General features: G+C 39.8%; 3 protein-coding genes across 6 annotated transcripts; 1 reads left to right on the top strand and 2 right to left on the bottom strand.

Annotated features, from left to right (window-relative positions):
- Positions 1 to 722: 722 nt before the first annotated feature.
- On the bottom strand, positions 723 to 6,271 carry pld7 (phospholipase D family, member 7). The gene is made up of 11 exons (XM_079479768.1): positions 5,647 to 6,271; positions 4,478 to 5,377; positions 3,867 to 4,051; positions 3,610 to 3,793; positions 3,116 to 3,230; positions 2,867 to 2,994; positions 2,488 to 2,691; positions 1,983 to 2,122; positions 1,693 to 1,858; positions 1,517 to 1,616; positions 723 to 1,280 (listed from the first exon to the last, which is right to left on the bottom strand). Exons 1-11 carry the CDS (start codon positions 5,647 to 5,649, stop codon positions 1,075 to 1,077), a joined length of 2,331 nt encoding a protein of 776 aa, XP_079335894.1. The 5' UTR covers positions 5,650 to 6,271; the 3' UTR covers positions 723 to 1,074.
- Positions 6,272 to 6,348: 77 nt separating this feature from the next.
- gpr137 (G protein-coupled receptor 137) lies at positions 6,349 to 9,488 on the top strand. The gene is made up of 8 exons (XM_079479546.1): positions 6,349 to 6,722; positions 6,896 to 7,488; positions 7,573 to 7,622; positions 7,718 to 7,949; positions 8,032 to 8,175; positions 8,254 to 8,382; positions 8,562 to 8,680; positions 8,756 to 9,488. The coding sequence occupies exons 2-8, from the start codon at positions 7,144 to 7,146 to the stop codon at positions 8,847 to 8,849; spliced, it is 1,113 nt and encodes a 370-aa protein (XP_079335672.1). The 5' UTR covers positions 6,349 to 6,722; positions 6,896 to 7,143; the 3' UTR covers positions 8,850 to 9,488.
- syvn1 (synovial apoptosis inhibitor 1, synoviolin) lies at positions 9,366 to 14,749 on the bottom strand. 4 transcript variants are annotated; one of them, XM_079479545.1, is made up of 16 exons: positions 14,444 to 14,638; positions 13,736 to 13,873; positions 13,559 to 13,651; positions 13,320 to 13,472; positions 13,192 to 13,240; positions 12,858 to 12,961; positions 12,543 to 12,669; positions 12,354 to 12,453; positions 12,187 to 12,252; positions 11,980 to 12,096; positions 11,521 to 11,678; positions 11,227 to 11,376; positions 11,002 to 11,136; positions 10,704 to 10,887; positions 10,494 to 10,606; positions 9,366 to 10,113 (listed from the first exon to the last, which is right to left on the bottom strand). In XM_079479545.1, exons 2-16 carry the CDS (start codon positions 13,865 to 13,867, stop codon positions 9,989 to 9,991), a joined length of 1,806 nt encoding a protein of 601 aa, XP_079335671.1. In that variant the 5' UTR covers positions 13,868 to 13,873; positions 14,444 to 14,638; the 3' UTR covers positions 9,366 to 9,988. The 4 variants fall into 4 exon arrangements, with proteins under 4 accessions (XP_079335671.1, XP_079335670.1, XP_079335669.1 ...); XM_079479544.1 differs by having other exon boundaries at positions 9,420 to 10,113; positions 14,448 to 14,660; XM_079479543.1 differs by having other exon boundaries at positions 9,421 to 10,152; positions 14,444 to 14,749.
- Positions 14,750 to 15,352: the final 603 nt, after the last annotated feature.

The following is a 15,352-nucleotide window of genomic DNA, read 5'->3' as shown; positions in this document are numbered from 1 at the left end:
TGGTAGGGTACTCACTAGGTATAGAGACACAGACCTTCAGTCCTCTGCTCTTGAGATAAGAGAAGAAACACTTCTCAACGTGACACCCACTTAATAATTCACAAAGCAGAGTGTGTGATATTTTGACTAGGACATGTATGCTATTTTTGTTAATCTTTGCGGCATATTTTGTCAATAATTTAAGTTTCTTGTTTTGTTAGCGCCTAAATTCATATTATATTATATATTCATTAGTTATATTTACGAAGTATGTGTGTAAATACATTTAAAATAACACGATCTATATATTCTATGCATGCCATAAAGTTTATGACTTGAATTGATGTAAATAATTAAAATTAAATAAATTAATTGTAAAGGTCCAGGGTATGATATTTAGCGGCGTCTAGTGGTGAGGTTGCCAATTGCAACCAACTGCTCACTCCACCCCTCACCCCTCCTTTCGAAGCTCTATGGTGGCTGACACAGAACCAAGATTTCGTCATTTTTATGAAATGTGCTTTGTAGAACAGTTTATCCGTTTAGGGCTTCTGTATAAACGACATGTAAGGGGCCTCGTGCTTTATGTAGATAGAAATAAAACCATTTTAAGGAAATACAGATATAACGTTTGATTATGTAAGGTCTTTACACACATCAGAAGACATAGTTATGCATATTATATTGCATTTCTGTCAATAGATCCTTCAGCAAATGACACATTTGATTTTCTATTTTAAAACGAAGACAGAGAGTAAGCAGGTAATAAAAACTGGTTTATTTTAAAATCTAATGTTACAGCCAAGGCATCTGTTATAACAACAATTCATTTACATCCATATGTAACCAACGTCAAAGATCAGTGCTTGCCCAAGGAGCTTGTCCTTATTCCAGCAAATGTCACACAATGCAAATATACACACCAAAAAAAACAATAAAATGCACAGCATCCATTTAGCAAATACATACATCATGAATAAGTTAACAGTAGGCAGCAATGCCGCAGGGAAGACTTTTTGTTTGAATGAGTTCATGGTTTTTGATGTTTTTATTTTTTAAATGAGAGTGCTTAGCAACATACAGTAAGAGAGTGTATTATGTTAGCTTTATTCCGCTACAATGTTCTGCGTGAGCATCGGTAAGGGTTTGAGCATATTGTGAATGCCAATCCCTTTGGAAAATATTCTGTAATTGGCTCTGAACGGTTTGTTGGCCGTGCTTTACTGCCGAGCCTGTCTGATTCACAACCAGCCCAACCCCTGCAGTCTGGGTGAAATAATTCTCGGACCAGTTGGAGGTTCCTGTAAAACATAATATAACACTCACTCATCAGAGGAATATTATAAATCTTTGTTTTTTTATTTACAGTGTTAATGTGAACATGTGTGACTGATACTGTTGGACGGCGTGTTTGATGCCGTGCCAAATCTGTGTTCAAGTTGCAGCAATATGTATTGTCCTATAAACAAGCATGCGTCATGTGTGAAATAAGATCATGTGTGAAATGTTGCTTGTGTAGAGTGAACATCAAACATACCAATGTAAACAACTCTATCAGTCACCATGTATTTGGCGTGGTTGACACGTGCAAATGGAATCCTCTGCTGCTCCCGTGTGGAAGGCACCTCAAAAACTTTCTGTGAAATGAAAACGCGTAATCAGTGATACTCCAAACAGACGTTTTGAGAGTATGAGGAACATACAGAAACCTACGGTATGAATGTTGCAGCTCAGAGGGGGTTTGTTGAGGACTGATAAAGACTGAAGGAAGACAAACATGGCACCAGGAGAGTGACTCCAACAACTGACCAGCAGCTTCACCTCAACACCTCGCACACAAGCAGCCTCGCGAAGGGCAGAGTCAATGGCGGGCCAAAACCTAAACAATAGTGATCAAAACTGTGATCTGAGCACACCTCGTAGCGGAGCTATGGCCACTATGTTCATGCAATTCGCTCCACAACAATAATTATTGTTCTCCTGTTTAAGACTGTTGCAATTACCGAGAAGGTTTCGTGAACTGGGAAAGTGGAAGGTAATCCATCACAGACACATAGATTAACTTCTCAGCATCAGCGATTATTGACAGGATACTTGAGAGGTCATCAGAACGCCCATATGATGATAAAGAAGGAGGGGAACTCTAAAAGAATAAACCGAATGTCATGTAAAGGATAGATCATAGAAAGTAAAGTTAAATATAGATCAGAAAGATACATCTTTCTGCACACACTGAAAATACAGACATCAAACAGGACAATATGACTCACGTATAGTACAACATGCACTCTTTACATTGAAAAGTAAAAAGATGAAGTGAAAAGTGAAATCATTCCTAAAACATTTAATATTTAACTCATGAAAATCCAAAGAATGAGGGAAATTCTAAATAGATTGAACTGAAAATGGATGATTATGACAAGACATGCAACAAAAACTATGAATTATAAACTATGAATTATAAACAGTGAACAAATGAAGTCAACGTGTGAGAGGAACAAAACTCACAGACAAATAGACACGTGCAGGGACACCGTTGAATTTAACAGCTAATGGGTACTTAGAACTGGAGAGGGCAGAAAACCGGGCCGGCCAGAATGGAGGTAGAGATTCATTCTTCTGAGCTCCAATGTCCCAGTAAAGGTCAAATATCCGTGAGGCGTCTTGAACTAAACAGCTACAGTCTTCCACCGAAACTCCAACCTCTTTCACCTGAAAAACATATTAATTCAAGTTATTGACAGCATATCTCTTTTTAGTTTATTTGGCTGTGTACTAATTAACGGTAATGTATACTAGATCAATTACCAGATTGCATTATATATTAATGTATATATTTCTCCACCCAGTAGTAACATGATCCCCAAGTTGACAGTTTTAGATGTACCTGGGTAAGAGATCTCCAGTCCATGTTAGCACTCCCTACATACATGTGTTTCTTATCCACAATCCATAGTTTGGTGTGCAAAATGCCGCCAGTGACACTCTGTAGATCAACTCCCCTGACTTCAGCCCCTGAGACACAACACAACGCATAAGCGCTAAACAAAAAATTTACATAACGCCTATTCATGACATACATGACCTTTACATCACAAATGCTTCAATCAAAAGTGCAGCAGGCATTTGGTTTTACCTGTTGCTACCAGTTCGTCTGTGTCTGCAATATATGGCTGAGGGGCATTTACAGCGATCCTCAACTTCACTCCCTTTGGTTCTAGCTGCTTTAGTTGGTTAAACACTTCTTTGCCCTATAAAATAAAATAAACTCAAATGCTTTCCTGTATAAACACTATCAGTGGTCAATAGAACAAATCATAAATGTGTAAACCAAATAGAAAGATCCACTCCTAATGCAAAGTAGCTCAGATCATGCAAATGGAGAGTTGAAATCGTACATGTGTCCTATGGTGTGACAGTGTAGAAAACAAACTGTTAATATAACACTGTTTTATAGTATTCATATTCGTATTTATCATATAAAACAGCATACGAAATATTCATCTTCATTGTTTTTTATTTCAAAAATTGGCCATCACACAATAGGACAAATTTGCATATTAGCTTGTCAACTACCCAAATGCAAATCAAGCTCTTCCACCTAAGTTGTGTTTTTATAAAATGTCTTACCTGTGCCGAAGAGGGCTCCGTAAGGCCCAGGTCTGAGTCTAATAGAGTGAAATAGAAAGCAGCAATGTGGGCAGAGCTGTTTGCTCTGTTTAGTAAGTTAGTCCACGCATCTGAGATGCTCGGCAGGTGTGGCGACCCAGAAGAGAAGTACACGCCCTCTGGGAGACTCTCAACAAGAGAAAGCCTGATAAGAAACGCACATTGTAAAAATTGCCATTTTATTTAGAAATAAATGCACATATCAGATTTGTTCTTACCTACAATCAGAGGTGCATGTCTCTTGTGGCATCCAAAAAGATTCCAGCCAGTGCAGCTCCAGTTGTGACATTAGTTGCGATACCGATTTAGGGATTCCATACTGCCAGATGTGCAGTCCAAATCCACCCAAGAGAAGAAGAACGGAGGGCAGAAGACAGAAGACAGGACAGCTCCTTCCTTTTTTCTGTATCAAAGTTCATTATTAAAGAGTAACTGTTGAATTATGTAAATATCTTTGTGAGACAAGAGATACTCGAGACGTGATGAAATGTCTCTTTGAAATGTGACTGTTGAATTTCGCACATTCCCTTCTGTTGAAGGTTTGTTTGATAACAAAACAACTGCATCTAAGCAACTAAATCTGAATGCCTGATTTTCGGCAACGTATAAAAAACAAATGTAAATCAAAGTAAACAGCCCTGAAAAAGAGACAAGGATGACACTTTTCGCTTAATAAAGTAATACCACGTCTTCCACAATTCAGGGTGTTATTCATGTCCATAACCCAAACGGCACATCAGTTATGTGTTTATTTTATTCCCTAACCAGAAAAATAAGCAACAGTACCAATATTTATGTAATCCTGTGTTATTAAATAAATGCCCCCTACCTTTGAGGGTGTGTGCATTCTGGTCTTGCTTTGTTTCGCATGACCAGCATCTTCTGCTTTGATTGTCTTTCTTGTTTCTTTCAAGCTTGTTTCTTTACGATCTTGCGGTTTCTGCCTCTTAGCACTTTCCTCTTGCATCCCTCCATCAACCTTATTATGAACACTGGGCTGTTTCACTTCAGTCTCTCTGACACAATTTTCTTCAATCGGCTCTGGTTGGTACACCGTCTCTTTCCCGCTTTCTTCTTCGAGGTCCTCCATCAAAGTCTCTCCACAAGGTTGATCGGAAGTTTCTTGATGATCAACGGAGGAGCACGAGCTCAGATCCTCCACGACTGCGTCCTGCGTCGACATCTGTTCGTCTTCAGAAAGGGTCTCTCCGCTCGCAGTCTCAAATTCTGAAACGGGCTCTGTGATGAGATCAGATGTTACATGTTTCTCTTGGACTTTCCGGAGCGGGGGACGCTGCAGTGCTGATTTAACCTCATCAGCGTCCACTGTATTCTCACGTGTTTGATCAAAGGCATGATGTCTTTTCAGAGCTAAAGGACTTAAGGGGGAGATATCACCTTGAGACAATACATCAGTAGGGCTACTGCTTGTGTTCAAATGTGCGGATGGGACTGGCTGTGCTGTTTCTCTCCCCCCATATGCTGACATTTTCACTCGTCCAGCCTCTATCGAGCCTGCTAGCTCTTTTTGGCCCGGCTGGCTGGATACATCTATCTTCGGCGATGACTCTGCACTTTGTACAGTGACTCGCTTGCGGGCCAAGGCACTTTGAAAGGTAGGAATGCGGGACAATGGTGGTCTTCCTGCTTTGCGTGATTCCTCTCCATCCTCTTTCCTCTCGGATGTTAACTTCTCATTCTCTTCCTCCTCTAGCAAATGATCAGGGTCCTATAACAAGTTGAATGCATGGGATCATATTGTGTGTCAACAAAGCTGTTATGATGTGCGCAGGGTCCTTGGAAATACAACATCACTAAAGCTCTAAATGTAGACATTACCACGTAACAAACGATTCATGACATACACATTCGTTATTGAGATGTTAAAATATCGAAAACGATGGCGTGGTTCAAATATAAATATAGAAACGCGGAATAAAGCAAATTGTCACTTAGCAAGCAGTTTTTTTGTCCTGAGCAAGCACGAAAGCTACTCACCATGACCACAGCCGAGAGGAACAACTTCACAGTAGCTAGAAAAGCAGGTTATTAAATAAATATTTCCCAATCAACTATCTGACGTAATAGACGAGAAGACAGCAGTAGTTGTCGGTGGGTGTTTTCAGTCCAGCTGTTTGGTTAGAGAAGGATTTTTAAAATGCGATGCTGTCTGGGCTGCGAGTCTGCGACGTGGCTGCAGAACTACACAGTGCGTTACAGGGAAGAAAAAAAAGAGAGAGAGAGAGAGAGAGAGAGAGAGAGAGAGAGAGAGAGAGAGAGAGAGAGAGAGAGAGAGAGAGAGAGAGAGAGAGCCTCGCCTACTTTACACGATCCTATGAGTTCATCTATTTCCATAGTTACGTGTGAGTCTCTCAATGTGCACAAGCCGCTCCTTGCGAACCATTATATCACTGTGTACATGATAGAATACAATAGGAACTTATGTTTATCGTGAACAGTACGTTTTGTAGCTTTACAAATCAGTTCGATTACAGTATCTTTTTCACTTAAATCAGGTTATTAAAACACCTCCGGACAACAAATGTGTAAACTAAACTGACCGGCAAAAATAAGTTGACTGTTAAAATTGAACTAACCGCCGTTTCCTGTCACACACACGCACGGTCTCCCTCTATAGGCGGAGCGCGGTAATGCAGCTTTTGCGGTTTGCGCTACCAGCATGAACCGCTAGATGTCGCCAACAGAGATGCGTTTCTCTGATAGCGCACTTCATAACAAAACTCAGCCTGACGGAACGCAACTCAACGATCACTGCATTTATCGGATTTGTGAATTTTTACGTCGTGTACATTCTTTGGAACCCATAAGATACTTGCGTACAGTGTTTACGGCGACCGTTTAAAACGCGCGCCGTGGTTTCTTGTCATTTCTGGCGTGCGAGTTGTGAACTAGCAAATCGATTTTAAACTTAACTTAGCAACGCTAGCTACGCAGCTAAACACTTTAACGTTAAAGCATTTGAAAGTGTATGGCACATTAAACAGCTGTTTGGTCTTTCGGAGTGTAACTTATTCAGTTTTGCGGATGAAGAGAAGGTTAAAGGGATTAACTTGGTGAGTTTGTTTACATCGCGCTTGGTTAAACTGTTTATGCGATTACCGGTTAATGTTGTTGTTTTGTAAAGCAGATGAGTCATTATATAGTCGTTATAAATATTACAGATGTTTTAATGTTGAGCTCTGGCTGTGACTGTGTTACGTTAAATACTTTCGTTTTTATTTTGCAGGTGCAGATGACAAGAGAGAGATACGGGGAAGTTCTCTACATTTTTGACCTGTTTTGTTGTTTTATCAGTGACAGATGACAGTGACAACACTATTACACAAATAACAATTCACCGTGCAAATATGTCAATTCTCGTTTTTAGCTTATTAATAATGCACACGTTATTTTAGGTTGTTTTCATTCTTTTAAGGAACAGCACAAACAATGCTGTTTAACACCTTTTAAAATTCATCTTTTTTACTAGTCATTATGCAGGATCCAATTCCACCTTCCCCTATAAAACCAGCAGTGGCCCCATCAGTTGAACTGGGTGTCACCGTTTTTTACACCCTTCTTTATGGGAGTCTGTTTTTAGTTGTATACATCCAGCTTTGGTTACTTCTACTCTATCGACACAAGCGATGGAGCTACCAGAGCGTTTTTCTGTTCCTCTGCCTGTTCTGGGCGGGCCTCCGCGCAACCCTCTTCTCATTTTATTTTCGTGATGCCCTTGCGGCCAACCACCTGCCCACTCCGGCCTACTGGTTTCTCTATTGTTTCCCTGTGTGTTTGCAGTTTTTCACTTTAAGCCTATTCAACCTCTACTTCACTCAGGTAAGACAAGTGAAGTTCACCGAACAATACAGTATTATACGTTGTTTGCCAAAGTCAAAGAAGAACAATGTTTTATTTTGACAGGAATTGCTTAAAGTTAGAAGCGTATTCAACATGGAGCCCAATAAAGGACTGTGAGTGCATTCATGTACTTGTATATTAATAATGAATAGATTAAAAGTGAATGTCTACAATAACAAATGAATGTGTGTTCAACTTAAACTTTCAGATTGTTGGCTCGCTGTCTGTACGTATCCATGAGTGTCATCTTCCTGTGTGTCAATGTGATTTGTGCGAGCCTCGAGGAGCGTGGAGGTTTGGGTGATAAAGCCTGGAATCTGGTGCTGGTTCGGGTGCTGGTGAATGACCTTCTGTTTATTTTGGAAGCTGTTTGCCTGGCTGCATCTCTGCTCCTGTTAACACGATTCTCCTCCCCCACTATGCCTTATCTAAGCCGAAAGGTAATGCATACTTTGAAGAAGATTCATCTAAAGTATTGAATGGAATACTATTTAGTCTATTCATTTTGTTGTATTCTTATAGGGGCTTTGCCGGACCCCTGTTCTGGGGGCAGGCGTGATCTTACTCTTCTCTAGTAGGGCATGCTACAACCTAGCAGTGGTGTTTTTGTCTCAGAATCATAAAGTAGAGGCTTTTGATTATGACTGGTACAACATCTCTGATCAGGTAAGCTGTTATCACTGCCAAGCATAGATGAATGTATTTCTGGACAGTTTGTGATGTTCATTGTTTTTTATTTTGAAGGCTGACCTTCGCAGTGAACTTGGAGATAGAGGCTACATTATCTTCGGAGCTGTGCTTTTCATTTGGGAGCTGCTACCCACCACATTACTTATTATTATCTTCAGAGTTCGCCAGCCTTCTCGAGAAAAGGTTTGTTACTGTGTTTAGTTTATTTGCAATAATGACATGCAATAATAGTCTAAATAACATCAAATGCATTTAAAGGAAATTCAGAAAACATGCTTATTTTTGAGGACGTGGATTGATGCTATAATGGGTATAGGTAAAGATGACACTCTATTAACACGCTTGGTTTGTTTATGTTTCAGAACTGCTCACCAGATATTTGCAACGAGCGTAACTCTCGATCTTATTTCTTTGATGATCCTCGCGGAATGGATGGTGACAACGATTCTCTCTGGAGTCACAGCATAAATCCAAATAGCAGGTAGTTTGGTTCCCTAAAATCAATATTCTTTTAAGTCTTATTGAATCAGTTACGTGAAGCAAACTCTCCTAACAGCTGGTTTGGATCTGGTGAGACGACCCCACTCCTCTTCAACAGGACTGAGCAGGGAAACCAGCATCACTCTCTTTACTCTACTCCACAGACCTGACCCACAGCGCAAAGCTGTGACTCTGATCCTCTCAGGCATTACCTCCTCCTGTTGAGTAGCTCAATAGGTATTCTTGCACTTATATTTGAAGCACCTGAATTTCTTAAATTGCACATTGACTTTGTAAAGCTGACCACAAAGAGACTGAATGCTCATCATAAAGATAATCTTTTAACAATTTTTTTTAAATGATTGATCGGTGAATGGTCACCGCATTTATTTTTTTATTATATCAAATCTTTATAATGTATTAATTGCATTTTCAGATAGGAATTGTGTTTGGGATAATGACATTCCACTTTAAATGGTGTTTAAAGGGATCAGTAATCTTTGGTGTTAATTTTGTGCTGATATTTTGCATATATTTTGATATAAATTAAATAACTTCATGTAATTTGCATATATATTTATGGAATTCTCACTGGACTATTGTGCCATCATAAAAACATAAGTAGTCAGAAATCAACTTATCCATTACATTTATGTTTAAATTAATAAAGCTGATGTAACCTGGATGCACCGTCACTATTCATCAATATTTTTGAGAGAGTAAATAGAAGTCTATCTATTCGGAATTGTTCTCATACAGTTTATTTTGCAGTATGTACAGATCCTCCCAATAAAACACTTTATACATTATGTACAGAAAGTTAATTTACTCAGATGTTTGGTTTATGAGCCCTCAAGCATAACCCAATCTGATCTATGAAAAATCAATCACACAGAACTAAAAATACAGAAAAAAGGGGAAAACATCAAATTTTAAGGGCACATGAGAAATCCATAGACCTTGTTCTTTGAATACGCATCCTTTAAATTAGCCGCTGAGAAACTGAAATCGTTCAGAATAGACAGTCGGACCAAATGGAAATACTCGAATCAAACGTGACAGCTGGCCTTCAGGATGCAAACTTTTTCATCCTTAATCCTTGTCGCAAAATTACCCAGAAACCAGCTCTCTACCTGAGTATCTTCCGTACACATGAAGGTGTCTTGATGTGCCACACTTAAGTAACATGTAAGAACACATAAGCTTTTCTTGAATTATTTGACATCTCAGCATGCCAAGTGCCCAGGGGAGTCAGTGAGAAGTATTTCTACTGTCATAAGTCAATTGCATGGTTTTATGGATGACATCATCAGTGGTCAGGGGTCTGAGCAGTCTCCAGCTTGCGGAGACGACGCCTTCTCAACTCAGCGGCACCTGGCTCACAGTCATCTTCATCACACTCTGCCTCTTCTTTGTCCGCTTCAGTGGTGGAATCTGGTTGAGAAAAGCCAGAAGCTCCATTTACAGATCCAGCTATGAATAAATAAAAAAACACATTTAACTGAAAATATTTCCTAAATTAAATTAATTTAGCCACACAACTAAATTAATGCTGGCAAAACAATTGGGCAATTGCCAAAAAAGGATTTCATTACATCACAAAATGTCCACAACAGTGATTTTACATAACATTATAAAAACAATGACATAAAAATTTAAATCTGATTTGATTATGTAAATGTAATGAGTCTAGGAAATGACACTTCAATTATAATTCAATTCAAATACGGACAATAAAATATTCATTTTCAATTCAGTTCTGAACAGCCCTCATTTTAAACAACAGCAGTCATAATCATTGGTTTACTACTTACTGCTTTGAGTCTCATTCTCCTGACTGGGGATTTCCGAGTTGCTGGTGGAGGGAGAGGACTCCTCATTCGCTGCTGTACTTGTCTCACCAGTATTAGTTTCGGATCTAGGAGGACTAAACAGAAAGTTGGAAAGAAAAGTAAATTAGGGGATTTCGGTGGTAGAAACTCCATGTGCCACTTGCTATAAAACCTCAAGCGATGTTTGTATACCTTAATGTAGCCACCGTGCTGAGGTAGTGGTGAATGTTGAGCATAGCAGCATCCAGCAACGTGTGGATGTTGTGAAGGCACTGCAGTCTGGCTTCTAAACCTCGCCTGCCCTCCTGCTCCAGTTCTCTGAGCTCAGCTTCTGACATGGTGGACAGAGATGATGGTGGAGGTGGCATGGATGACACTAATAAACGTGGAGAGAAACGTCAAAGACAGGCCTGACATTCAAAACTGACATCCCCTTGTAGCTTCAACCACACATAGTGTTAATCTCAGACCATTTGGATATGACACATACTGAAGGGTGGAGGAGGAGGCATCGGCAGCCATGGGGCTGATGGGAAAGGTGGTGGCATTGAAAATGGGAATCCAGGCATGGCTCCCGGAGCGGGTGAGGCACTGTCTGCAAGAGGCTGGGTAGAGCTGCTGGCTCCTGATTTTACATGACAGATGGAGAGAATTAAAAAACATTCAAAGACAAATGAGTGTTTTACCTTCCTAATAAATAATTAGAGTTTCGTACCTGCTCCTTGCGTCTGCGCTCCATTTCCGCTGGGCTGTGGGGGGTCAGTGGCTGGCTGAGCACCAGGGGGAGCAGGTGGAGGTGCACCAGGGAAAGGACCCCAAAATGGGAACAGTCCCGGAGGAAATTGAGGCATCATACCTGGGGCAACTGTTTTATTTGATAAAAGAAACTGTTTAGCTGATAGTTCCATGGTCATATCAATGCAACATTTGGCAACCACGGTGCTTTTAATGGTTGCCAATTGGCATCCCAGCATTTAGTATTTTTTGGATCTGGTTCCCAAAAGCCTACCATTGACAGGTGGCGGAACAGGGGCATTAGCAGGAGCAGCAGGGGCAGGTGCCTGCGCAGGAGCTGGAGGAGGAGTCTGGTTTGGCTGGGATGCTCGAAGAACATCCATACGACAGGTTGGACATGTTTGCTGTCTCTGGAACCACGAGCGAAGGCAACTACAATGCAAGGGACCAACGTTTTCAAGATCAACACCAAAAACAGAAATGAACAGCTGCAGAAAAAATTAAAGAGACCATTCCAAATTTGCATTTAACCGTTTCCCCAGTTTTCATTTTATGAGATTTAGATTTTTATTTGGATTTTGGGAGAAATATTGTTAGAAGTACACAGCATGAATCAAAAATGGTAAATCATTTTAATAAAACATACATAAAAAAATTTTAAACAACAAAAAGTCTCTTAATTTTCCGTGTGACTGTATATCTTAAATGTAAAAAGTCAAAAGTGGACATGAACCTTGAGTGAAAGATGTGGTTGCAGGGAAGTTTCTTAGCTCCAGTCACCATCTCTTCACGGCAGATGATGCACACATTGTCGATGGCCTGCAAGTCTTCAGGGGTGGCATCGGGATAGCTAAATTCAATTTAAATTAAAAATAAATGACTAATAAATATTCAGATCTATTTTCTGAGTTTTGTTTTCCAGTATTTCAGCGATACTCACAGAGTGTTCATATTACGGATGGCTCGTCGAGACATGATGGCGTCCGTTACAGCCTTCTTGAATTGCCTAATAAAAAGCCGAAACATTTGCACGAGTAAACAAAAACAATCAAATGCTAGTGTTGACAAGCGGTCGTGTGCACACAGTGGAAACAGATGATAACTCACCTCATTGCGAGATACATGGGCCGAATGGCAAACAGAGGAAATGTGTGCACTTTTATCATTATGGTCATGAATGCCATATACAAAAGCACTTTGATAAAACCTGCAAAACAGATTTAAAACGATGATGCATCTGGTCTGTAGGTGGGGCTATTTTCTATTGTCTGTAGGTGTGGTTTTGCTAGGATGTACCGGTAAAGAGCTCTGTGTACAGCATGTAGACAGCCTTATTGTCCCATGGGTTTTCACTTTGGAGGTCAATTGTATGTAGACTGTATTTGATGAAGGTGGTGAGAACCATAGTCATCAGTATCGCATACTGAAAGAGATAAAAAAGGCGTGTACTACACATTATAGCCTATCGTAAATCTACTTCTTGAAAACATTTATTGTTCTGCAAACTGCTGAAATAACCATGTGATAATGTTTTGCACATTTGCAAAACAGGATTTTTTACATTTACTGATCAAAATACGCGGTGCCCAAATCATCACTAACAACACTCACCTCAAATCCAAACACCAGCTGCACTGATGCTCCTCTGGTGATGATGCTATGGCACGCATGATTGACAAACATAAAGTCTAAAACTCCCAGCAAGACCACCAAAGCTGTACGAGAGAAAAAACACCAATAAATTTGAACACAAACTTCAAATGAGGTACTAGTCTAATATGAAGGGTCTGGATAGTCAAGACACGACAGTTGCAATTTTGCATGTCACAAAACATTTTCGAAAGTAGTTTTATTTTTAAAAAGAGGAACTAAAAGATACACTCAGTGTTATTGAAAGAAAACCAACCCAAGCGTAACTAATACATTCAATTTTATATTTACTCACAGAGAACTCTGAAGTGGAAGACCCAGGAGATATTTGGACTCCTTTCCATCTAAAAATCAAACGAAAGTTAACACATCCTCCGCTTAATTGCCTCAAAACGTTAACGTCCCCTTTAAATGTTCACTCACAAAGTCCACCCTGTCTTCAGCCAGCCAGTGGAAGCACTTGAGGAACAGCAGCAAAGTGAACAGGGCCACGAAGCGAGGAGAGAAATCATCCCTGAACACCGTGAAGGCTAAACATGTCTCTGTTACAGCGTACCAGGAGCGCTCGATCAGGTGCTAAAGAATATTAACAGAACAGCGAAAATAGGAAAATAAAGCCTTTATGGTAATAATTCCAGCACACTTCCATTTTACAAACCTACCTCCATTTCAGCAGCTCTCAGCTGGCCGAAAAAGACCTTCCGCATTATTTTTCCCAGTAGAAATACCAACACGAAAGCCTGAATGTATAAAACCTGCCAGGGAAAAGCAGCAAAGTCAGAATACGATGTGTCCAACTGCCTTTTCTACCTAGGAGATTTGTTATTAAAATAACTTACTGCCATACTAGGACTGCTTTTGGTAAGGTATACCACAGTCGGGTAGAACTGATGCTTGAGGAAGTAGGCATGGGCAACTACTGCACCAGTCAAAGCCAAACTGGTGGTCGTCACAAGAGCTGCTCGCACCATCTTGTACTAGAAGACACAAAAAACAATCATACTAAAGGAAAAGTTCATAGTAAACCAAAGACATAGTAAGTTGTATAATACAAACTTTAGAGGATGACAAGCAGCGAAAACATTTCATGACACTCAAACAATGTTGACAGACTCGTATTGCCAGGATACATACATCCTTATGATGCTGAAAAAAATGTTATTTACATTAGCACTTTAGTACACTGCACTTCTTCTGGAAGACATATTGGAGTGTAGTTATACTAAAAAAATCCTTGTTTTTGAAGTGCAGTCTAAGAAAACTGATAAATTTAATAGTTAAGCTTTCAGTATAGTTATCTGATTTTTTAAGGTTTGCCTGCAAGTGCTGCTTGACAGCTGTGGTACGCATTTGCTAAGCACTGTAGCATTACATAAAAGCTAAGCATGATACTATACGGTTTTAACTCATTTACAACACTTTACATTACACATCAATCAAAGCATATTTTAATAACCCGACCATATGTTGACAAGTATTCAGTTGGGAGTGGATTGGCCGATTAGCTATAGCAGTCCTTATTGACGTTAGCTCGTGGTGTTTCTTACCTACCGCCGCAAAACTCCGCTGTATATGTTAAGTTTGGCTTTCAATAACTGCTTGTCGTGTCTAGTCTTCCATCTGTTAGTATTTCTGAGCTTTAAATCTCTCGTAGTCGTAGCCACTTGTCGGCTACGTGTTTGTTTCTCGCTTGCTCTCCAGCAGGCCACCTCACTTCCGGCGAGTATTCATTTCCTACCAGTAGTGTGAAGACAGCACAGCAGCTACGAGACTGCTGAACCCATCGCTATGGTTACGCCTAGAGTTTCCGTTTCAAAATAAAAGCCAATATTGTGCGATGCAACTACTGTATCGTTTACCTTCATGGTAACTAACACATTTATGCATTTTGGCAGACGCCTTCATTCAAAGCGACAGTTCAAGTTTAGGCAAGATAGTAACTAAAGTTGAAAAAATGCCCGTATTTATCATATATTTACGGATAACAACACTGAAGCGATGTTTTTTGGTGAAAATTGCGGTAACCATGGTATTAATGCGTTAGGCTGTATCGGTGACTTGTAACCTTCAGTAACATAATATATTTTGTTCATTGCGTTTTGGGATTAAATATGTTGTAAACCAGCAGTTTCTTAAATATTTACACACAGAAATATACTTTCAGAGTGGTTGAAAGTTTCCAGCAGAAACACGTGTTTGGCATCAAACTTACACATGCAAATGCTTAACACTAAAAGATGTCTGCAATTACTAAGCAAACGTGGTCAAAACGAACTTTTTGTTCATTTAAAATGAATGCTAGCAAAATTATATCATCAATGCCCAGAAGGGGGTACCAAATAACAGACAGCTTTGTCTGCGACGTCAGTCTCATTTCCCCCTTATTTCGTTCAAATCCTCGGTATTTCCCGTCGAACACAAAATATATTTAATGTCTATAATATGTCTCAGTGTTT

Source organism: Barbatula barbatula (assembly GCF_947034865.1).
Source record: "Barbatula barbatula genome assembly, chromosome: 18".
Taxonomy (NCBI): Eukaryota; Metazoa; Chordata; class Actinopteri; order Cypriniformes; family Nemacheilidae; genus Barbatula; species Barbatula barbatula.
The sequence above is the reverse complement of the archived record's forward strand: the minus strand, read 5'-3'. Positions and strand labels throughout refer to the sequence as shown.